The sequence below is a fragment of the Coloeus monedula genome (genome assembly GCF_965178545.1).
Source record: "Coloeus monedula genome assembly, chromosome: 4".
NCBI lineage: Eukaryota > Metazoa > Chordata > Aves > Passeriformes > Corvidae > Coloeus > Coloeus monedula.
Genome location: NC_138784.1, coordinates 61286171 through 61311230, shown reverse-complemented (window position 1 = coordinate 61311230; position 25060 = coordinate 61286171). Strand labels below are relative to the sequence as shown.

The 25060-nt window shown below is 43.4% G+C and overlaps 1 protein-coding gene across 1 annotated transcript in view; it reads right to left on the bottom strand.

The window, feature by feature from the left end:
* Window positions 1-25060, bottom strand: part of CELSR1 (cadherin EGF LAG seven-pass G-type receptor 1) — a 166734-nt gene that overhangs the window by 35201 nt on the left and 106473 nt on the right. The window contains exons 6-14 of the mRNA XM_082279992.1: window positions 13339-13496; window positions 12264-12427; window positions 10489-10614; window positions 5384-5550; window positions 4736-4921; window positions 4246-4359; window positions 3746-3920; window positions 2891-3032; window positions 1069-1189 (exon numbers count right to left, since the gene is read on the bottom strand). Coding sequence (XP_082136118.1) covers window positions 1069-1189; window positions 2891-3032; window positions 3746-3920; window positions 4246-4359; window positions 4736-4921; window positions 5384-5550; window positions 10489-10614; window positions 12264-12427; window positions 13339-13496 — 1353 coding nt within the window. The remainder of the gene's footprint in view (window positions 1-1068; window positions 1190-2890; window positions 3033-3745; window positions 3921-4245; window positions 4360-4735; window positions 4922-5383; window positions 5551-10488; window positions 10615-12263; window positions 12428-13338; window positions 13497-25060) is intronic.

Below are 25060 nucleotides of genomic sequence, written 5' to 3'. Positions count from 1 at the left end.
AATGCTTGTATTTCTGAGACCTGCTCTAGCAGCACATACATCATAAAAAGGGCTAATTGTGCAGAGCACAGATAAAAATTACATTCCTATTATCAGAGACCCAGGGTTTGCACTGCCATTTGCAGTGTACATGGCCCACATTACTCCTGGGGCACTCATTGCCAGTGCCCACCAAACATATTCCTGGAGGATTTACAGTTTTCGCAGCTTTGCAATTCTGCTCTTGTACGGCATGAACGAGCCACTGAGGAAACTTTCCGCACTGTGCATTTGTGTTTCATGTAGAGGGTGGAGAGCAAGCAATGATCCCATATTCAAATCACCTCTGTACATGCTTTTGATCTGAGGTATTACGATTGCACAAGAGCGTGGAGCTGGCACCCCACTGACTCCATTTAATGCAACAGTTGCTGTGTGTCCTGCTGGCATTTTGGAAAGGATCAGGGGGCCAGATTCACAGAGGCCAGTCTGCACAGGCCCAGCTCCTCTGATGTCATTCAAGCCAGTTGTAAAACCTATTGTGAGAAGTCCTTTGTAAAACCTTCATGATGAGGTTCCTCCCCTCCGATGTCCCCCATCTGTCCCTGCCTGTCCACGGAAAACTCATCAGAGATGGCACTGAGGAAAGCATTTAGCCTTCAGCTCTCTCCAGCTGTCAGGCCTTTTGCTGGCCATTGCACAGGGGAGAGCTTCACCCAGCTGGCCTGAGCTGTTTCACGGCTATTACTCACTTGTGATACACAAAACCCCACCGACACTCCTCTGCACCCCAGTCTGATCTCCCCCGATAAACCAGGCTGCACTTCAGAGATCAGAGCCAGGCTTTCATCCTCTCGGTTTGGTTTTCCAAACACAAATAAGATAAGAGCTGTACGGTATGATTTGGAGAAGGGTGGTGCCAGCAAAATGGTTTGGGTAATGGTTAACTCCACTGTGCACATACATATATATGTGATACAAAGCACAACTCTGTGTACTTTGTCTCAGATACTCACTTGTAATTATTAGTGGTACAGTTACTTTTTAAACTACAGAAATTTTGACCTAAGACTGGTTTCTTTTGTTTACCTTGCAGTGGCATTCTCCATTGGTCTTATTGCAATCAGAATCAAACCCTTTACTAGTCTCACAATTACATGGGCCACAGATGGGATTTCCCCACCAACCTCTGGGACAAGGCAGGTCGATCCTATTAAAGAAAATCAGATTGAAAGAAAGTTAATTTAAGTTTCCTCTTAAAAAGTGTGCAAAAAAGCTTTGGGCCAAATCTGCATTCAACTCCATAACCTTATCGAGTGTAATGTATCTCAACCAGCAATCAGTACATATATAAATATATATACACTGTAATACAGGAAAATTTAGAATATCAGTGCTATGGAACCGTAGAGGGAATGCTTGAAATATTTTCAAGTACAGGTGGCTCTGAGCCTGTGCCCTGGTTTACCTACCACCACAAACTACCTTGGTGTACAGCTCCCCAGTACTTTATGTGCCCACTCTCTGTGGGCAGGAGGGCTTCTTGTCCAGCCTACAGGGATACCAGCTCAGGTGCAAAGCTGGCTGTAAGCTCATCCTGTAGAGAAAAGCCACTACTTTCAGCTCACCTGGCTTTCTCAGGCAGATCACTACAGGGTCTGAAAAGCACTGGTCTGCCACAGGGGAGGCAGAGGGCCCATGGCTGGGGACATGGATGAGGGAAGGGTGGCAGCTTTGATCTGGACTATGGATCAAAGACTATGATTCAGACTGAGTGCAGCAGCACTGGAAGCTAAGCAGCAAGCCAAAGGCCACACCTGCTGAAGAAAAACCCTAATTCTCACTGGTATTATTTATTCCGGGTGAGCCTCTGAGCAGGTTACCCCACAGATGCCCCTACACTAGTTCTGGCAAGGGGACCTCTGATTCTACGATAGCTGGGAGTCTTTAGTCAAGCAACAGCCTGAACGACAACAACTCTGAGACTGGGATCGGGGAAATGCACAAGGCATCCCTCCCTGCTGCTCATTTTAGGAAAGAAAAGCTATTTTTGTCTGTTTCGAAGACCACTACCAATTTTGTTTACAGTTAGGTTAGTACTTCTATGCTTTAGAATATGAAAACCAGAATGTTGCACTTGACACGATGTCAGCAGATAATGACAAGGGACAATGTCTCTGTGTCACTAATCCAGAGGAATGAAAGACAAATCTGGCAACAGCATGGCCAACATTTGCAAGCCCACACAACAAAAGGCAGAGGAAGAAGCTTGCAGTTTTCAAAGGGAAGGAAACATCACATGAGCCATTTCTAAATGGGCAGACAAATGCACTTCATTTGCACATCATGAATGGCCCATATTACATTAAATCAAAGTGCCGCCTCTGGGATAAGGCTGGTTGCTGAATGCTTATCTGAGACCAGGAAGCTGCTGACGAGGGAATCAGCACGTTTCACCCACAAAGCAACAGACAGAGGCTCCCAGACTGTCCAGAACAGATGGCTCTTTGCCAGCCCAGGGACTAGACCCAAACTGCAAAGTGACTTTATCTTGCTACAGGCCACCAAAATGGTGCATCGTTCTGTGTGCTGGGGAAGCTGGGGGAGAGATGGAGAGCAAACTCAGGCTAAGCCCACTACAAGGTACAGGTGAGATGCAGTGCTGTGTAACACAGCAGAACTGGTTGAGCCCCTGAGCTGCTGATGAAGAAAAGCAGCTCCTGAGTAACATGGAAGTTTGTATAGCTTCTGGGAAGAGCTCAGGAATGCCAAAAGGCAAGGGAGTCTAAAATACCACTCAGATTTCAACAGAAAAGTTTACTAGAGCAGAAAAGGAAGTGGGAGGACTGCTGCCTTAGAGGAAGAGCTTCCTGGAAGGATCAAGAAACCAAGAAAAAAATAATTCTCTTACTTGCTTTCGCAGTACTGTCCATAGTAGCTTTGTCCACATTCACAGGTGTAGCCGTGGGATGAGCTAGGTTTGTGCACGCATGTGGAGACATGCTCACATGGGTTCAAGTTACATACGTCAACACAGTCTCTCCCAAAGTACCCTGGGGAGACAAGGTAAGAAAATTACCGCAACCATTGTAATTTACGATTTGCATGTCTCCAAAAGACTGTCTATCTTAAGGTTTTACACTAATAACACACCTTCAATAATCAGTAGATTCCCCCTGAGATACTGTCAGAAATGAAGCACTCTTGTCCCTCTCAGACAAAATGATAGTAAGCCATTCTTTTAGACAGTCTGTTACCATGCTTGAGGCACCCTTGTGCCTTTGGTTCCCGGTTTTATATTCAGGGCATGTACTACAAATAGTTTTGTATTCTCTTGCTCCATGTATGGGAGGTGACTGTGCTGGGTGCTGACAGCATGTGCTGGCTACGTGCTCCAAAACAGAGAAAACATTCAAAGTATCTTGATTAGGATGCAGAGTAAGAGACTGAAATTCAACAGCAGAAAAGGCTGAGAAAGAAAAAGAAAAAAAAAACAGAAAAAGAAAAGGGGAGGTGCACAGAAGGAGTCTTTTGGACCAGAGACTGTCTTTCTGTTTAGTGGATACGTTGCCTGGATTCTTAGCCCAGGACTGCAGCTTCCAGGGTGCTACAGTAACAGTGAGAAGGGTAACACTGATTGGAAGATAAGGAATCAGAAGATGAACACTTTGCCAGCATGCTGCTGCTCCTGCTGTGCTGCTTCTGATGAGTGCATGAAGGTGTGATCCAGCTCCTATATGAGTGGATGGGGTGGTCACCAGGTTACCTGGATCACAGACACAGGAGTAGCTGTCCCAGTCATCACTGCAGTAGCTGTGCTGGGGACACGGGTTGGAATCACAAGGGTTATCCACTTCACAGCCCTCCCTCACGTTAATCTTGATAGCCTGTTTCATGTTGAGTGTCGCTATGTTTGTAGACGTCTCTCCCATTCTTACTCCCTGGTGACAAAAGACAATTATTTTTAAATTAAGAGTCTTCTTTCAGAGTACAGTATTATGTGTTTCACTATTTTCATCAATCAATGAGACTACAATTTAAAGAAATCACCTGATGAGCCAAACCCAGATTTTTTTTCAAATGTTTTTCCCCTATGCGATCAGGTTTTTACCTAGCACAGTAGGTAGACTCTAATATTTTGATTCTTAGGTAATTTTTATGGAGGAAACAGAAATGTTTGAGGGTGGGTAAAAAGTAACTCCCCACATTTTCACTGTTTATTTTCTCATGAGTTCAAAATTTATTGTGACACTTTTCATTTCATACCTGCATACATCCATAAAATCCCTGCTGAACAGAGACTTGGTCTCCAGAGACACCTCCCACAATGATGCTTTTCATTTTCAATCCAGGTAGTTGATTTCCAATCTGCACAGTGCTCTGTGAGGAAAAGGATAGCTGATAAGAAGCACTATCATCCTCTGTGACACAGACAGCCTTCTTTCTATAGTGATGGAGTTGAGCAGTAGCTGACAGTAGATTACAGAAAAAATACCAAAGCAGTGAGGAGCCAGACATCAGAACGTGACTTTTTACTTCTTTGTAAGATACCTTCTGCAGTGATTTATGCCTAATCAGTGATATTAATTTATTATGCTTTATGATAAAAAGGCTTAAAAAATTAATATCACTGATTAGGCATAAATCACTGCAGAACATGTCTCACAGCCTAAGTATTTGTCCACAATCCTTTATCCTACTTCCTCCTAAAAGCATTTGTGCAGTGCTCAGGGGCGAAGTTATGATGCTGCCTTACCTGGTACATCCCATAGTCCAAGGACATGACAGCGAGGTACTTGAGATCTTTACCATCTTTTGCACTTTTCAGCTCTATTAATAAATGATGCCATTCCCCATCACTGACCCGTGACTGGCTCATCTTCAAACTAGCAACCTGGCTCAGGCCACTGTACACTTCAAACTGCACGTAGTTGTTCAGTATCTGTTGAAAAAAAAATCATGTCTTCTTTTGCTACGTTTGTATTTGACACAGAACAAGGAGAAGGGCAAAATAACAGCATTTCTTAAGACAACCCAAAAGGAATAAAAGTCCAAAGAGTAAAGATGGGAATGCTTGCAAGAACTCCTTGTATAACTTTGGACATTCAGACTTCAACTTCCCTTATGGGCAAAAAAACCCCAAAGCAATAGACACATTTTTAACACCTATATTAATGCCCACTACTACCTCTGACTAGTAAAATAATCTTAAATGAATATGATTTTTATAATGATATTTTGATCATTCATTTTTTGATCTTTGTAAAAGGCTAAAGTAATGATATGTTTTTATTGACATGCATTTTTTTGGGTGGACGAAGCTGTGTAGTTCATCTGGCCATATCCACTGATGGGGGAATTAATTAATTAATTCTTTTCTAACCAAAGGCAGCCACACTTTTACCTGAATGTTGATCTTGGATGCAGCCCCGGCATTGGCTTGCATTAGCATGCCATTGACTTTCCGGGTTCTGAACATCAGCCCAATGTACCATGGCACAGAGATGGTAATGTCAAGGTCGCTCCAAATGATAATGCTCTCACCACTGAAACGCTGAGGAGAAGGCATTGCTGTAAAGCAAAATACAGAAAAGAAACAGTTGATATCCTTCAGGACAAATGTTAAGAGGAAAAAATGATGCTATGTCACAGGGATGACACAAGGGAGCTAGTCCCTCTTCCACAGAGTTATATTCAATCTACCATGGATTAAGAGCTGGGCTAGGGCAGTTACTGTGAAGCAGCTGATAATAGTGCAAATTCACAAACTACCCTGGTTGTGGGGTAGGCATCTTGTCTTGCTGCCTGTACTTGAAAGCAGCACCTCCACACTGCTATGGCACTACCCACGTGAGAGCTGTTCCTAGAAAGGTAAGCTCAGGATCTCTGATGATACAGTTCTGCTGGTGAGTGGGTGGACAGAGCAGGAAGTATGAGGGCAACAGTTGCTGCAGATGTTTTCAACATAACCTTGATTACCTGCTTCTAATTAATAGATTAAACACAGGAAAAGGCTGGGAGGCAACAGGAAATATGAACTAATTATGAATACTCCAGGGCCAAATTATTCAGCTGTACCAGCTACACAGCCTTTTCACAGGCAGAAAGTTTGTGTGAAATTGCCTAAATCATCTGCCTTAAATATCTTGAGGTGACTGCTGAAGGTGGCCCTCCTCTCTAACCTTGCAAAAGCACAGCTCCCCCAGGGTGACACCAGTGACAGCCTTCAATAGAAAACACTTTGCTGATGGAAAATATGGGAACACCCACTCCCTTGGAATTTTAAAGTTGTTACCTTGGGTAACAGGAGTTACAGCACCATGGATTAGTTGATCCCACTGATCAAGAAGCACAAATTAAACCATGGGAGCTCTGTGCTATTTGCAACATCTCACATGGCACTTCCACCACACATTGAACCTTGTAGTGGATCTGCAGTCAGCCCCTGCCTGATGTCTTTACTTGTGGGCATGTTGGTGAAGTTCATGACAGCTTTTTGCCAGTGGAAGCAGGCAGTGGAGACTGGGTGCAGCCACCACAGATTAGCACCCAGATTTTATTGCATCATGTGCTGAGTCCATGTAGTTGGCCAGTGAAATGACAGGGTTTAACAGTCTTTCCCTTTCTGCTCCACACTACCATATCTGCTGACACCTTCTGGATTTTTTGTAGTAGGAGAGATCATGTATGTACAAATGTGTACATGTTACTATGAAATGGCAAGTCCTTAGAAAAAGGTTGAGGGATGACACCACAGCAGAAAATGGAGTAAAGTTGATATGAAGTTGTATCTTTTTGAGGAATAAACCCAAACCCCAAATTCTCATATGTCTGCATTTCTGGTGTCTATAAAGGGAAAGGCTGTGGTGGGAGTGGAGTGCAGGAGTTGGAGTAAAGTGCAAGCCCTTTAGCTTCCTGTTTGTGAGAAACAAAAATTCAGGGACTAGTGGGCTACCACTAGTCAAGCCAGAGGTGTAACTTGACCCGTCCTTCCCTAAGATGTGATTACCCAACCACCCCACATCAGGCTAATGGCAGGCAGCCCCAAAGGGCAGCCCTTCTCCCTCCTGCTCCAGCCTGTGGTCTCCCCTTTGCAGTCATACCACAAATGCCAGAGAGGCATAAGGTGGAACAACTGCAGCATAGCCTGCTCTTGAAAATCAGACAGCAACTTAAAAAAAGATTGTCACCAAATACAGATGTCCCCAGATTGCTTAAAACTTGAACGCAGTGCTTGAGTTCTGGCTGTCTGGGCCAGGGCACAATTCTGGGCCAGGACAGAATTCATCAGCCCACACTGCACCGCATCAACGTTAAAGTAACCGGGACATCAGTGTTGAGCAGGATTATTTTCTCTTGCTCCACCTGTGCAAAAGCCAGCCTTCTCCTTCCTCCTCTACCCTGGTGACCTCCACAATGACCTCAGTTTCCAACTTTGCTACTGGTTTTCCAGAGTGTTGCTGAGGTTTTTGAGCCCATCTACCTCTGAAGAGCAGAGGCAGCATGCAAACTTGTGGGCTCCCCACCTGCTGGAGGCTGGGAATGCTGTTTGCAAGCATTTTGCCTTTGCTCCTGGGAGAACTGGACTGGCATGGCAATTAGCCACCTTCTTCCTTTTATCACTGGTGGTGAGTCTCTGTACTTGCAAAAACCATTCCCTTCCCACACTTTCTCCCAACTTCCCTCCCTTCCCTGGGGCCAGGGTGCACCTTCCCCTGCTAGTTAAACAGAAATCCCCATTTGTCAGCCCCCTCTGACCTCCCTCTTTCCCCCAGCCCTTCCTCATGCCCAGGACCAGGACTGTCCATGGAGGTGCTGCCCACATCCAGTGTCCCCAGATGGGACCTGACCTCCCCTGTCACCACAGAGGCCCACGTGCTTCCCAGCACAGCACCTCCCTGCCATCTGCGGTGCAGTGATGCAAACCAATTGTGTGCCCAGGGTTTGTCACTTTGAAGCACTGCCTGTGTATGTACTTACACTCTGAAAAGACTCCTACATTTAACAGGCCATCAGAAAGACATGAGGGCTATTCCCCGTGGAGACACAGGACCTGGGGAAACATGCTGCCAGCATCCCACTGGATGTCACCTGCAGTGTGGGTGCTGGACATGTGAAAGCTTATGTTTAGGTGCAGACCTGCGGTGTTCAGCCTAAGGCTAGCACAATGACATTGGCCATCTATAAGTGAGTCAGACACAGCTGCTAGATCTTCACGGTATTGCAACATACAATTTTTAAAAATAATTAAATTACAATAAAGGTGAAACTAATATTTCCTTAATTTTATCTCCCTTCTGTATGTCAGCAGAGGGGGATGAGAGCTGCCAGAAGGTGAGTTAGCAGGTTCTAGGGGGATGGTGAAGGCAAAACGCCCCATCCTCACTAGTGTAGACCAGATCCCAGAGTTTCTGAAGAGCAGGAAATCAAAAAAGGTGGATTGGTAACTTGCCAAAGTCTTTGTCCTCTGTGAGCCTGAAGCAGAACCAGCACTGCCAAAGGGATGGAAGAAATGCAGCACTCCAACTCAAAAATGCAAATATTATATCTAAGACTTTTTTAAAAATAGATGCCTAATAATAATCCTAAAATTAGGATCATAGCTAAGCATTCAAATAAGCAACTTGAAAGACAGGAGTATAGCGTATCTGTGATTACTCCTGACTTTAACTTCAGGCTCCTGAAATCTTCGGTCACATTCCAGAACAATCCATTTCTTTCTTGGCTTGCAATTTTTCCATAGAGACACTGGCCCACAAATATTCTCAAAGAAGCAAGCAGCCTGCTGCCTTCAAACTATCAGAAAAACCCAACAAACTGAGGCATCAGCAAGAACATGGGGTTATGGAGTGACAAAGGGAACATGCAGGAATGCACAGGGCTGGAGGCAGAGGTGACAGCTGGGATGAGGGGCAGCAGTGCTGCTGTGACTGCCATCATCTCTATCACCTGAACTTAAAATGAGTTTCCAGGGATGGCTACAGGGCAGTTCTGAGATGATTTTCTAAATCCCAAGCTTTATGGACTGGTCTTGAGTTTGGGATAAAAAAATGGTAAATAAACATTTGATCAAATTCTAAATTTCCTTTTAAAATCAAGACAAAGACAGAGGGAAGGATAGTCTTTGCACATGATAGCAGTACTCCATTTTCACCAGTACAGGTCACACCATAGCTGGGCCCTGGCACTCCCCTCAGAATACATCAGAGTGGGTTTGCAGCATAGAGAACAGCCAACCATGAAGAAAACACAAGAACTTCACTAACAAAGATATTTGACATGAGACACATGGAAAGATCACATCTTCATACAAACCTGGGAAGCTCAAAATATTTGAGGAGCTCCTCCAGAAAGTAGGTACCAGGCTAGGGGCAGTAATAACAGCTCTGGGCTCTGTGTGAGGTGGAGCATAGGAAGACGTCTTCATCATTCCTTTTCCCTATTCTGCAAATCTTTATCTCCAAGACAGAAACTTAACCATGTGTCCTCTCCACTTAAACTAATACTGCTGCTTCTCAGGTAAGGGAAGAGTAGTTGCCATTACCTAGGCCTGGCCCAGGCTGAGGGATGCTGTGCTAAAGGGGTTTGCAAATCCCTGTGGTGTATTCACCTCATCTGGAGACCTGCTCTTCCAGGGTCCACACCCTGGTCAGAGTAACCAAGAATAACCAAGAGAGCTTGGGGTAGATAAACCAAGAAGTTTGGGGTAGATATATCAAAAGAACAAAATCCTTGATCACACTGCAACACTATTCTGGGCTAAGTATCAGGGGGGAGAACAAAAACAAACACCTACCACATCTGCATCATGGGCCAGAATTTGGCCTTCTGTTTTTAGGAAAGACATGCCTAGTAGAAGCAGGTTTTCTTTCCTGGAAGCATCCAGGAAGACTCCAAAGGAGCAGCCACCTTACAGCACCAACCCCATGGGACTCCTCACACACGCAACTCCTCACTTCTAGGGAAAAAACTGACTGCAAGTTCTTCACACCCTATAAAACTCACCTGCTGCTCCTTCTTTATCCTTTAGTAATGAGGTTTTACACATCTATGCACATTGTGTTCAATCAAAGAGAAATCCAGTAAAACTGAAAGTCCTCTTACTTAGCACAGAACGCCTTCTTACCAAAAAAGTGGTGATTAAAACTGCACATTCATCCCCAGTTTGAGTCAAAGCCCAGTAAAGTCAGCGGGATTCTTTCCACTGATTTAAAGGGGCTTAGGATCAGGCATTTTTACTATGAACAAATTACTAAATACTGCCAAGTTCTTTGGAACTACTTTGCTTATGTAAGTAAATCAATGAAAGCTGCTCTTATTCATGACAGTATGTCATCTACTATATAGGGGATCTCTAAAATTATTTCACATACATAATGGGTGACAGTCTCAACTTCAATCTTCTGTTACCTTTAAGCACCAGAGTTGGACATATGTGCTATGAGGTGGTAATGACAGGCAATGAAAAGTGCACACATGACAAAGCAAGACGAGCTCTTTGCATCCTACCTTGCTCACAGTTCTTCCCTCCGTAGCGCACGGGGCACTCACAGATGTATGTGTTCCACTTGTTGATGCATGTGCCTCCATTCTGGCACCAGTTGGTTTCACAATAGTTCCTCTGTGCTGCACAGCCTGCAATTCAGGAAAACCATTACTTTGCATGTTTTTAATAAGAAAAAGGCTTTGAGTGACTGTATTTGAGTTTTTATGTAAAAAGAATAAATGAGCATTATAGGTTTGGGTTTTTTGCTTTTTTTTCAATATTTTTGAAGCCAGTGAAGCAAAATGTGGATGGCAAAAGCTTATGTGAGCTGATCATGTGTCAAAAGCATAAAGACAAGTCTGTCTATCAAAGGCATATGCTATGACTCCCTTCTTAATCCACGATCAATGCAACATACTGCAATTTAGCTCTTACACAGACCTTCAGCAGCATAGACAGAAGGGACTTTCCATTTTTGTGTGTAGGAGCCAGTTTTAGGATGATGAGAACATTCTGTACACCTAATCACCGGAACTAATCCTGATCAGGGATCCAAGGACTGGAAACCAAATCAGAACCTCCAACAGGCTGCTTCATGAAGCAGGTTTCAGATTTAGGGGATTGCAGAATTTTATTTACAGAACAAACACAATTTATTAAAAAGTCATTTTAAGTGTTGTCTTTTTCATTAACTAATCCCCTTGGCTTTCAGAGCAAAATGACATTGTCTTGGGGTGATTTTATGATGTGCATCCCCTATTGCTGCTCTATGCCCAGAAATTAACCTTGTGCCTTTCTGTGCCTTTAAACTGAGCCTGAGAGGGAGGAGAGGAAAAAAACCAAGTGAACTTTTCAAAACAGTTGTTCAAGGACACAGATACACACTCCTCTGCGTCCTGCTGCTGTGGTAGAAGAGTGGAGGAAGCACCCTGCTTGCTTTTCAGCCAGCTTTTGGCTCATTTTCTCCAGAGGGAGATGGAGAGGTGAACTTTGTTTTCCTGGGACTTTGTTTTTTTACTTCTTCTCTTCTGGGCTGTTTCAACATCAGAACACACCGGGAGAATTTTCCACCGAGGCCCTGGAGGTGGGCCCACACTGACCCAGGTCCGAGGAGGAGGAGAGAGACCACACCTACAGAAGGACTCTGAAATCTTCCCAGGTTTCTCTCCAAAGCAAGAGGTTTTATTATTTAGAATTATTATCCTTTTCCTGTGTGTTTGCTAAATAAATAGTTTTTATCTCTTTCACTTTCTTCCGACGAAAATTTTTTTTTCCCGAACCTGGTGGGGGAGGGTTGGTTGTAACTTGCCTTCTATCAGAGGATATTTTCCTCCAAATTTGTCCAAACTGGCACCGACATTTAATAGGTAGTTAAAAAATAGAAGAAGAAAAGTTAATTTAGGAGTAAATTCCTGGCTGAAACTCCCAGCAATGCAGAAAGTCTAAACAAGCCCAGTCCTTTCCTGTGTGCTGCTGAATCCTGGAAGCGTGCCCTGTGCCGGGCTGTTTTGTGCCTCCATGGCACAGGTGTGGACTGCACCTTGCTCAAACAAATGAGGTCTGGCCAGAGACACAATGGCAGCACAATGCCAAGCAGCACCCTAAGTCCCTGCCCCATGGCTGCTTTGCCCTCAACAGTGCTAACAGGGGGACAGGAGTAATTTCAGAACCCTCTGTTCCCTTCCCCTTCCTGGGGCGCCTCACAGTGCCAGTCCTTTGATATCCTAAGCCCTGCTACACACACAGCTGTGGCAGAGGCCTTTCTGGTGCTGACCTTTGGGGAACTAGTGGCCCATACCTGGCAGAGTGCCATTATTGGCGATGAAACCAGCCATGTCGATGGGCTTGCTGTCAATGGAGAGGTTCCTCATGCAGCCGATGAACTGCCTGTTGTGCACCGGGAAATCCTCAGGCAAGTTTGGGACACCACCAAGGAGGAGAGGGCCAGTTAGGTCCAAAGATCTGAAGAAACAAAGAAATGCTTATAATTTCTTGCAAAGAGTTTGTTTTGTTTTGCTCTTTATCTTATCGCTTCCATAAACACATTCGATCTGCACTTCCCTCTGCTACATGAGCACTTCCAGAGCTCGTAATCAAAGGACCGTCCAGTAACACGGACTTTTAACTTAGGAGCTGTCATGTGCATATAGAATCCAGTGACCTGTCCCTAACAGTGGCCTGTATGAAGAAGAAAATGAAAATTAGATAAAAATGTGTAGCCACAGGACAGTTCTTTCTGACCCCAGTCATGCAGGGACTGGCTGATGCTGCTCAGCACAAAGGTTGAGAAGCAGTACGTTTTTATATAATGACTTAATTATTATATAGTGCCAATCCTTTTTAAATCCTCTGAAGATCTTAGTCTTAATGACATTTAGTGGATGCAGGTTCTACTAAACGACTCCACACTGTGTGAGAAGTGTTATCATCTGGTCATTTGGATTAGCCCCAGTTTTTATGGTGTGCCCCTCTCTTAGGATATTACAGCACCATGCGTATCTCAATGGTCTTTCTGCTATCACTCATTACTTTATATTCCCCCTATGTTGCTTGCTGTTAATCTCCTCTTTAAACTCAACAGTACTAAATTTTTTTTTCCTTTCTTCACAGGAAACCTTTTTTCACATCCAATGATTTTCAATGGTCGTTTGTGTATATCCTTTATTTCTACCTCTTTTTAGGATAGGACTCTTAACTTAAATGATGGAAGCAATTCCATGTCCCAAATGAAACTTTGTTACTTTTTTTTGTTATGTCATTTCTTTTTCCAACTTACTGGTTCATCACTTAGCGCTCAGTGGTTAATTGCATACTCTTGACTCTCCACTGGAAAAAGAGAATGAGTAGAAAACACAAATAGAAGGAATCCTTACTTCTTTGAGCCAGTCTGAGTCCCCTGGGCAGCACAGGTGTAGTTTCCAATGAGGCTCCCGAAGCGCACAGCCACTGCTGTGTCACAGTCGTCCACAGTCACCACAGCCACCTTTTCTCCAGAAGGCCCATGGGGAATTCCTAATCGGCCAATGTTTGGCTTCAAAAAATAAATGGCACATGTGCTACATACACATGGGATTGAAATGTTGGTTCTGTCAGCTCAACAACATACTTCTTACTACCCCCCAAAGGGGACAAAAGTAGAATATGTAAACAAAACAGCGCAAGTTAGGTTGTTCCATGACATTTAGGCAAGGAAAAACCATGATGGCTGACTTCAGTCAGAGTCCACACATACCCAGTATGATACACAGGGTGGTCAGAAGTAGCTTGGTCTTTTCCACTGCTGAACTACTTTGGCCCAAATCACACCAAAGAGGTGTTTTTTCACTTCTGCATAGCAAATTCTAATAAATTATGCTCATTTTGCACCTCTTCACCTCAAGTGAATGAAAACCCTAAAATGATGTAATACTACAACTGAGGCTAAAGGCTTCTCTGATGGGCATACTCTGTCAGGGCTACCAGGAACTGAGTTCAGGCCTCTATAAAAGCTGTAGCGAGGGGTTGTCTGATGACTGGAGCGAGCTTAGATGAAACCTGCTTGTTCTAGCTACAAGATGGAATGCACGAAAAACCACTGCCCATTGCTAGGCTGGCTGAGAAGCCCCCAGTTTCTAGTTACAAGAGAATAGAGACCAATGATCTGTGGAGCTGGACAATCAAAAATAATGGATGGATCTGTGCTTGCTCTGGTGCCGGCACACAGACTGACACTGAAGATGCAGCATGGAAGATGGAAAGAAAGTGTGTTTTAGAGCAGCAATAAAAGCTCTGGCTTTTCCTCACCTCCAGCTTCTCCCAGGCAGTAGGAAACTCCTGCCCACCCAATCACAATGTGCCCTGGTGAACATGAGCCACAAAACTAGAATTATCACACTCAGTTTCACACCTCCACTGTTACTGGCTCACTCTGCTAATCACCTGCTGTCAGTTGTTCTCTCCAGTTCAGCACCTACTGAGTGGGGAAATTCAGTGATCCCAACAGACAGGCTTTCCTATGGGACCACCAGGAATTCAATCCCAACCATCAAACTTCTGTGCTTCCACCACAAAAGAATCCTTCATCATCTCCACTAATTTTGTAACTGATGAGATGTAACCCAGAGTGACTGACAAGAGATGATATTTGCTGTGCAGAAACTCAAGAGACAGATTTGTCCAGTGGAGAAGTACATTATGACTGTTAAGAAAGGGTGCATGTATAAACAACAGCCTAGCAGCCTCAGTGAAGAACTAGCAAACCCTGTAAGAAAACTGTTTCCATGTTTAGTGTTCACATAGAGCCAAGGGGTCTTCATCTACCACTGGTGCAAGATCTCTGAGGACATTATGGGTACAAGAGAAGCAATGAGCTGAACTCTACTGGCTTTGCAAAGGGACATCCCACAGGAATGAAGTCAGCAGGATCTAACTAGACACACTGAAAGTCAAAACATATATATACGATGTGTTAATCAACAACAGCTGTATTCATATAAAAATGAAGATGGGTGGGCATCTGTAGCTTGCTGTACACTTGTTTTAAAACACGTACTGCTTGACTGCATTCTGAAATTCCTAATTTGTAAAGCAAACAAGGAAGCAGTAAGAGGATAAATGACTTCTTTCTGTTTCACTTACACACACATAAATTTGTTAAAATACAATCACTTTCATCATCTGTGTAGAGACAAATTTATTTTAAAGGGTAATTATCCCAATGTATAAAAAACATTTTTAAAATATGTTTCCTGGTGTCAATTCCAGTTGGAAAGTATTTTCCATTTCCTCTACCAAGAACTAACGTGATCACATAGTTTGGCAGTTATTCAGTATAAGGTTTTGACCTCTCTTGAGTGATATTAAGGCAGATTTTATTTTTTCCGATAGTCCCTGGACTTTGCCATTGCCTAGCTTGGAAAGACAGGAAACACACGTATTCAAAGTGCTGAAAATGTTATTGTATGCAATGATGGCAATGTTAGTGAGCGGCTTTTCAAAGTACATGAAAAAATACACAGAAAACTAACCAACAGGCAGACCTTCCCTTCCAAAATTAAAATGTTTACATTCTGGGTGCTACTTCTATTCATTTGGAGGAATGATTCGATTAACATTTATGTTCTTGAGCTTCACTGAAATAATCTATTGTTTCTTACATGGGAGCCTTGACAAAGGCAGGGTATTTATCCCGCAGCAGGGGGGATCTGCCCAATGTTAATCACGATTGCAACCTGATGAGACTCAGCAGTTTGCAGCTGCTCCTTCACAGTCACTAGCTGCAGTAGCAAATTGATTTTTTTCTACTTTTATTTAACACAGAAACTGAAGAGTGTTTCTCTAGATGTTGACTGTTCATTGCAGCACAGTTCTCTGGCATTTCTTCGGCTCTGATGACCACACAAAACCATGAAGAAAGGGAATATTCCAGTGAATGAAGATATATTGTCAGCTCAAACCATATTTAGTTCAAACACAAGGTGATTTTCTGACCATGTTAAAAGGCTCATTTGACAGAATTTGGACAGACTTTTCCCAAAATACAAGAATATGTTACTGCAAAAGGAAAGAGGGATTTTCTTAGTGATTTAATGGGACAAGGGCTCAAAATATGTGGCAAGTACTACACACTACTCATCTTCTCAACAGCTAACATAGGCAATACTCTATATTTGCAGTAATGTGAAATAAATAACACATTCTCTGACTTTATCAGAGAAAGCCCGAGTTAGGAGCTCCTTCAGCAATGAATCATGGAACAGATTTTATTCATTAAATATGTTGATTAATGTTAAATATAGGTTACTGGTGATGAAAAGGATATTTAGAGTACCATGAATTTTAAAAAATAATCACTTTGAGTAGTTGCATGCAAGAAAGGGAATTAAACCCACAACATGAAACTTGGGATCTGATGACAACAATTCCTATTGCAGACTCTGACACTCTCAGCACTAAATGATGGAAAATAATAAAAAACCCCTACTAATTAACTACAAAATAATTAGGAACCATGGTGAGATTAAAAGGCTAAAAAGGCAATACAACACTGGGCTGTTGCACAGATGCATATGAGGAAAGTTTTATGAGACAGCACAGGATAGAATGTTCGGGCAGTTTTGTTTTCATTTACTAAAAATACCTTCCAATTACAGCAGGTGCACAGAACAGCAGCCAGAGCAGTGCCAAGTTTACCATATCAGACAGGCAAAATGGACTTGGCAAGTTTAACCTAGCAAAGTAAAGGCTGGGAAAGAGTTTTGGAAACAAGATGCTATCACTGCAATGGACACAGAACAAGAATAAAGCGGTATAAGATGCCCATGTGTAATGTAGGCTGTTAATCACCAGGTGATGCTCAGCCATAGGAGGCATCGTCTTTGGGAAAGTAGCAGAGGTGAAAATGATAAGAAAGCCCTTAATTTGTTTATGATTATAGAAGCCAGTGTTAGCAGAGGACTGGCTTATGTTTGAAAGAAAGTAAGTAACAGTAAGTAGTATGTGGAAAATGCACCACAAAGCGTATCGCCAACACTAAATGACAGCACACACATTCACATTTCAGACATGATCTTTGCCTCAATGAAATCCTACTGGAGCAAGACTGATCCCTAACAGTAGGAACAGCTAACACTAACCAGCATTAGTTCACACTATTATTTTCTGGAAATATGTTCAAGGAGTTAAAAGCCAGACTTTCATCTGGGTACTTAGCAGTCCTTTCTGCCTGTCAGACCCATCTCCTGAAACACATGCTACCCAAAAGGCAAGTTTCATTAGCTGTGCCAATTCTGCACTCATGAGTAAATGTGCAATGTGGTGTACAGGAATTTACCAGCATGACCCCCATTAATAGTAATGCAAGTCATGTAACTGAGTTCCTGCTCATAGAGCTGAAAATTTACATTTTGCTGCCTAACCCTAAAGGCTGCCTTTTCAGTTAATGCTTCTCCAGAAAGAAGTTGGGATTCAAATTACAAAGACCACATGCTGTAACACCGAGTAGCAAGAAGAGGTATCAAACAGTGACAGAGAGAGAACTTGGTCTCCCTTAAACAAGCTATGAAAGAAGCGGAGTATTCCGGGACTCAAATGAAAGGAAGAAAAAGCAGCCTTGAGTTTTGCAAAGTTTTATCACCATCACATAGTGATGCTTCAAACATTCTGTGCATCCCATAATGAAATTAATTTTGTTATTCTGACTTATGTTTTCATGTTATAGTCACATATAGGGTCATTTGGAGAAGAGAAAGGAACAGTCCTGTCTCAGGATCCACATGTGACAGCATTAAGTCCCCTACCTTTTTCTCTGTCTGTAAACCAAGATGAACCATATTTATGTTCCTCAAATGATGGCAATTAGTAACTAAAATTGTAAACAATGTAATGAAACTTAACTTTGCCTCACTGAGCTTTCATGAAGATTAGAGGTTCTGATCTACAAGTGACAATCTCCCATCTCATGTCTAACCCATGACATTCACCCTTGCCCAGAAAGAGTCAAAGCCAAAATGTGACTACAGGAATGATAGCCTCCTAGGATGTCTTTTGAAAATTGTGGCTGCCTTTCTGACCATAGCACAGATAACAGTGGAACTCATCTACTGTCCTCAGTGATGACCTGGAGGAGTGACCTTCTCAAGCTGCAAGGGGGTATGGAACTCCCTTTGGCCACCTGTAGTGACTTTCTCAAGTTGCAGTGAGAGAACACCACTGTGGAGGTATTTTACTAGTGATGCCAAATCTGATTTTCATGAAACCCAGCTACAGAGCAATGTTTGGACTTCTCCCCATAAATTCAAAATCAAGAAAGACATGTAGATTCTCCCAGGTGAAAAAACCTGAGAAGCTTAATCTGTGAACTTGTGTTTCATAAATGGAGACCAGATAGAGGAGAGAAGGTCATCAAAACACGTCTGTTTATAATTTGCAAATCCACTGCACAAATCCACTCTGATTCCACTTAGAACATCAGATGTGGATATTCTCATGTATCTCAGTTTCACTTAGATTCTCTATTATGTTTAAGTAAATATTTAAATGGCAAGAGCCCACACAGTTACTTATTAAAGACACAGCTGGTGTAACGATGCACAGTGAATGGAAAAGACATACAGATCAAGGGACAATGGGAGCCCTTGTCCTAAACACTTAACCATTGTATTTTACATTCTATGTCCTACTGTTTCCAAAAGCCAGGATGCAAAATTGTTGGAGAGGTTTAAGCAAGTAGTCCAATCTTTGTCAGACTTATTTTAAAGTAAACTAGACTAGATAGTGTCTGTACATGTAATAGTAATACCACAAAGTTCAAATGTTTATTTAGTCAACCAGCAGCAGTGGTGACACTCAGATTCCTGGATCTCACTCTTTTATTAGGTAATCTGCAAGATAATAGTCTTTTCCAGAGGTCTCACAAACATCTCCTCCACCAGAAAACTTTTTTTCAACTTCCATTCTTAGATAAAAACTTGCCACTTGACTTTTCTCACAGATGGAAAGACGGAAGAGTGGTTTTGGTCAGCCATCAGAGCGTGTTCCAACATAATGGATATTCCCTGAGCTCAGACTGAAAGCTGTGCTCTCCAGCCCGAACCTTGGCCAGGCGGTCTTCCGCCTGCTTTAGCCACCCCATTGAGTCTGTTGAAGGACCTGAGGAGATGATTCAGCAGCAGCCTGTAAGTATGGCCAAGACTTAGGGAATCCAAACCAGGATTGTTGCAGATGAAACACAACATACCTCATTACACTTGGCACCAGCAGGAGACCTATTTTCTTGGGGGTCAGATGTTGCATATTGTAAATTCTGCATTTGCTCAGTTCACTGTACACATTAAAAATCTATTTTAGAAAATCGGTCTTTTAGCAAAATGCTTTGCATGGCATAGCTTAATATTCAGAGCTTGGCTTGTTTGTCTTTTTAATAACTGCAAATGTGTAAGAAGAAAAGCCATCCTGAAGTCAGTGCCAGACTTTCTGTGATTCCAAGAGTTTGCTTACCAGACAGTAAGTTACCCTTCTGTTTTTGTTAATTAGTAGCTAATGATTTATTGGCTGTTTGGAGTGGTTAAAGGTTAAAAAGAATCTGTTTCCTAGTTATTTTTTTTAATACTCTCCTCTGCATTGTTAATGCTCTTGTTCAGACCCCACTGCCCCCAAAAGTGCTGGGTGGAAAATGCCTTATATTCATACTTTTTGGGGCTCTTTGCTTTCTAACGCTTCCAGCTACAGTAATAATGGGAGAAAATGGGGGAACTGGCATGGGGTCCTGCCGGAGGCTGCTGCTGGGGCTCCGGCCACCGCAGGGTCCCCCCTGCGCGGTTCCCTGGCGCTCATTAGGCCGCCCGCCAGCCGCCCCGGCTGCTTTGTTAACCCGCCGGCCTCTGCTCCGCGGTCTGATGTGGGGAAGGGAGGAACCCCTGCGATTCCCAGGCGATGCTGTGCTGCTTCAGTGGTCAAAAAGCTCATTAAGGGCCCACGGCGGCGGCGGCCTCCCTGGACAAGCTGCCGGAGCCCAGCCCCCCGCAAGGAAAATAAATAAATAAACAGGAAAAAATAAACAGGGAAAGCACACCGCTTGCAGTCCTTGGGGAGAGACTAGGAAATGCCAGAGGAGCTTAGCATGGACTTGCAGATCACTCTGATCAATCAGGAAACTCCAAATTAGGCCAGATTACAGAAACCACTAACGTTAATCGTTGTTTTCTAGTTTCCCCTTACAGATTTCCAGAATACCTTTTAAATAGGTGGTGTGAGGAACAGATCCTGATTAGTCACCAGGGAAAGGCAGGACAAGTCATTTCACATAACCCCCTTACTCCTTTGATGTATGTATCCCCTTTATTCACTGAATATTTTAATGGCACTTCTTTATACAAATTTGGCTCAAGTCTGTACAGAAACATGAGAGCCCGTGACAATGAAAAGGAAAACCAAAGAGCTTCCCATCAGTGAGTCAAAAATGCAAATCCTGAAAAGCCACCAGACCAGTTCCTTTTCCTAGAGAAACGCCCTGCAACACCAATCATCAGGATCTGGGCTGGCCCACAAAGTCAAGCAAGTTTTACTGGCCTCATTTGTTATCTCCTTTAGGGCTGCATCCAGAGGCTAAACTTTGATATTCAAAGCAGGAGGCTTTCAGCACAGCTATGAGAGCTGGCACCAGTGAATGGCACTGCCCGAATTGCTGCTGCTCTTCCAGTGGGGCAGAGACCGGGAGCAGCCCCTCCTGTCTCAACATGTGGCAATGGCACAGCAGGGCTGTGAAAGCCATGGTTACAACAGGCATGGCATCCAGATATGCTTCTTGCCTCCACAGCGTGACCATCCAGCTACTGCAAAGGGTATATTCTTAGTTTTGACTAACTTTGGCAAGGGCTGCTGTAGTGCTGATGGGAAGAATGAGTTTTCCCGGTCTGCAAATGGAAATTTTATCCTCAAGTATGTATTCCCAGATGCTTCTCACCTCTTTGATGCTGAATCAGTGACACAACAAGACAGACCTGTTCTGGCTGTCAAGAGACCATTCCCTCTTCTCAAGACAACATTCAGTTTTCCATGTGGGAGACAGCACTCACCACAGTGCTCTGCTGATGTGGGTGCCCTTGTCCTCCCTCTACAGCCCTCTCCTCACTCTGATCTGCCCCTGTGGCTGATGTCCCTTCTCCTTCTCCTGCCCTCTGAACCCTTTTTCTGCCTATTTTGCTGCCTTCCTCTCTTTCCACCAACAAGGATGTTCTCCAGCACCCTTGGAGAACTGGGAAAGGAGAACATGAGAAGGATGCTGGAAGATCCCCCTTCTCTCCTTCACCTGCTGTCCTCTCCTAGTTCAGCAAACTCTCCTCCCTTTGCCATTTGTCTGTAACTACCTGCCAAAGTACCACTCTAAAATATTTTGGCTTTATTTAAATCTTTTATGTTCTATGACATATTTTTGCATCCAGGATGTGAATGTTGCTGCTCTCAGAGTCCAGGAAATACCTGTGACACTTATGCACAGCAATTAACTCCTTTCTGGAAAAATCCCTGGTGACACCTTGCCAAGCAAGCTGTTGCTTAGTGTGGGTGATAGAGTAACATTTCAGCCTTTAAAATCCAGGAATCCCACACTTTTCTAAGGGGTCCCTCCCTGACCCCATGGCTGGATCTTTGTGAGGGTCTCCTGGCACACAGACTCCTGCAAGGCCAGGTAACTGCAAAGTGCTGCTTCGTCTCACTGCACAGACAGATACAAAATACCCGAAAAGTTACTGCAAATCGGTGAGCTACTGTAATTTACTACATGATTTAATGGAGATAACAGCGCACTTCAAAGAACATGCACCAAATTCCTGAGGTGCCATTTCAATGACTCTGCTGGCTTCGAGCAAGGCCTTGCCAGGCTGGACTGTACAGCACAACCTTCAAGCACTGTCCTCAGGGCCTTAGGGTGAGCCAAGGGCCATTCAGCTTCTGCCAGATCTCATGGAGGTCCCTTACATCTCCTTAGCCTTCCGGAGGAGCTGAAAATCACCATTTTGGGAGATGCCATTAAATGTCTTTGCATTTTTGCAGTGCAGAGGTGTCAGATGGCTTGAGCATTTGACATCAAAGAGCATCACTGGGTGCCAGATTCCCAAGGGTGACCTGAGAGCCCCACACCAGGAGGAAAAGCCACACAGCTGACACCCGGCTCAGGTGTGGGGTGGGCACAGACCTAGATGGGCACACAAGTTAAGCCTTTAAAACCTGGGTGATGTGAGAAGAGTAAGTACTGAACAGCCTTGCCAAAGATGAGGCTTCCAAAAGAGCAGGGACTCAGGCTGGTTTTGCCAACACATGGTCCCTGACTGTGTGGATGTTTTCTAAAAAGTTACTGTTTGTGTTTGCATATAAAGTCACTACCACAGCTACCAGGGTTTTCAGGTGGTGTTTGCAAACTGTGAGAGCAACAGTTCCAAAAGCAGGAGGGAGAGAGAACAAGCCAGGCACTGGGGTACACACTTTCCCTCTCTTCCCCAGTCGCCAGAGAGATTTCTCAAAGCTGTCACTGAGAGCTGAGCCACTCAGTGCTGTGGAGCAGGTCACACTTTACATCTCAATGACCTCCAAATGACTTTCACTGCTTTACACTTTAATTTCCCGAGACACAGATTTAGAGGTGAGTTATTTGTTATTTTGTGTCAAGACAATGGAATGTCGCTCCACAGCCAAATCCTGATTTCCTTTCCCAGATATCAATCACTTCACACTTACCCTCTACCAGAAAAAAAAAAGCAAACAAAACACCAACAAAAACAATTACTACTAATTGAAATATCGGTGGAATTGCAGGGAGGGGCTTTTAAACTCCAGACTCACATGTGCCTGTTCCACAAGGATAGCTCAGCTGCCCACCCCCCACCCCCTTACACCCACTAACACCTGCAAGGGCTCCACAAGAGCAAGAAAAAGTAAACATTAGCCAGGCAGCCCTCCAGTGCTTTCCAGGAGATGTTAGGAATGTAAATGGTTGCCATAGGCCAGACCAAAGTCCCACTGAGGGAGTGGTAGATGCTGTGGAAGTGTGTAAGAACAGGGCAAATGTGCAGCAACATTTTTCTCCTGGCTCTAGGCTTTCCACCTGCAATACTGCAGGCTGGAGCTCAAGACGGGTTTTCACAGGATCCTGTCACATTTTTTGTATGGATGGGACTCCTGTTCTCATCTAATCAGTCTTGTGCTTTATACAACCAAAGAGCATCACCCAATGAGTCCTGCTCAATAACATAGCTTGCACCCAAGCAAAAATTTTCCTTTAGAAAGGGAAATACTGACTTGATTTAAAGATTTCAAGGGACAGCAAGACCATCAGACCTGTGGGCAGATATATTAATTCTAATCAGAATCTGTCAAGGTTCAGTTTCTATATAGCAAATCTATGGTCTTACCTAGAGGAGGACTTTCATTGATGATCATCTGGATTTGGGTGGAAGAGGATGAATCCGACCTCAGCAAGGATGTGAGTGTCTGAATCATGAGCCAGAAAGCCAGGAAATGACTCAAAACTGAACTATTTTTTCTGAGATTACCTCTTCTCATGGCATTTTAAAAATTGAACTCTGAGCATGTGGGAAATGACATCTTTTGCATTCAGACACGAAGAACATATTTTATGTGTTTGACTAGAAAAACACTCTGAACTTTAAATGTAAAATGTGGAATGCATTCAGTAATGAAGAAATATACTTTCTTTCCTTCCTCTAGCTGCTTGTAATTTTAATTGCTAGGGTTTTTTTTAAATGGCCATGCCCAGTAGCACCAAAAATACATAGTACAGGTAAGTAATACAAATGCATAGCTACAAATTCCTCATACCCTCATATTGTCCATGTGCCTCCAGCACTACCTACCACATCTTTCACCAATATACAAGCCTACCCACCAAAAAGCAAAATAATCTGCTGATACAGCAACTCCTGTTCTTGTAAGAAAGTTGTGAAAAAGCTATCATAACTTGCTTCTGGCTAACCACCTTGGAAACCCAGTCAAATTTCCTTACTCTCTTGAGTTGAGAAGTAAATTAAACGTGCATTTCTCTCAGGATGCTGCTTAAAAAATTTGGTTGTGGCTAGAAAAGAAAGTGACTTTTACACTTGAATTGCTTTTTTTTCTTGTAAAGCTGAAGAAACCCCGGTAGCTTTCTCTGTGAAGAAGAGGCCCCCCAGTTACACGGGTAAGTACAGCTAAGTCCTCAAGAACCTGAGCTAATGAATTGACTGTGGTTATGCTCCCTGTGGTTTTGGTGTCCTGCAAGCTTCCCTGTGAGTAAACTAAGGCAGAACTTTTGATCCCATGAAAATGCCGTAGAAGGAAAGGCATCCAGCACAAATTGATGATCTGGTGAAGTGTACCATCTACGCTCTGCTGCAAGTTAGCACCATCCACCACCTCCTACTTGCTGCAACACCACTGACCTCTAGACCTTGCTGTGCATTCTGCTATTAAACAATTCACAATGAGATGGGTGATAAGGAAATGATAAAGTTGGAAGAAATATGGTTAAATCTGGTTTCTTTTAAGAGGAAGCACTATATTGTAACACACTTTCTGCCCTGCACGCTTAAGAGGGCTTTTAAAAGCTATATTGGCATTTCCTTGAAATACCATGAATTTAGGTTTTGAAATGCCACAAAATTCTCTTTCTTTCTGGAAAAATATGCCCAGAGAAGTAGGTTGCTCCTAATTGAATAACATTTTCAGTATTTCCAGTACGTCCCCACCTCCACAGTTTGCTTGACATAGCAATTACTATTCTGCATTTTTCTTTATCAGACAATGCCAAGCAATGCTGGAGCATGTCCGTGTCAATCACAAATGCAGTAAACACAGCAAGTCAATCTGAGCCAGCAAAATCCAAACTCTGGCAGTGTCCACATCTGATCAACAGTGGCATTACCGTAATCTTCAACAACTGCATTGTTTATTTAAAAAGTCTCCCTCAATCCCTTAACAAATTAATCTGGAAGCCACCATGAGGATTAACTTCAAAAATCCTCCCTCAGATCACAATTACATCTGCTCAGATGTCACCAGTGATAGACATTTGCATAATTTGCACCCGTGATAGACATTTGCATAAGTCATACCCAACATCTATTA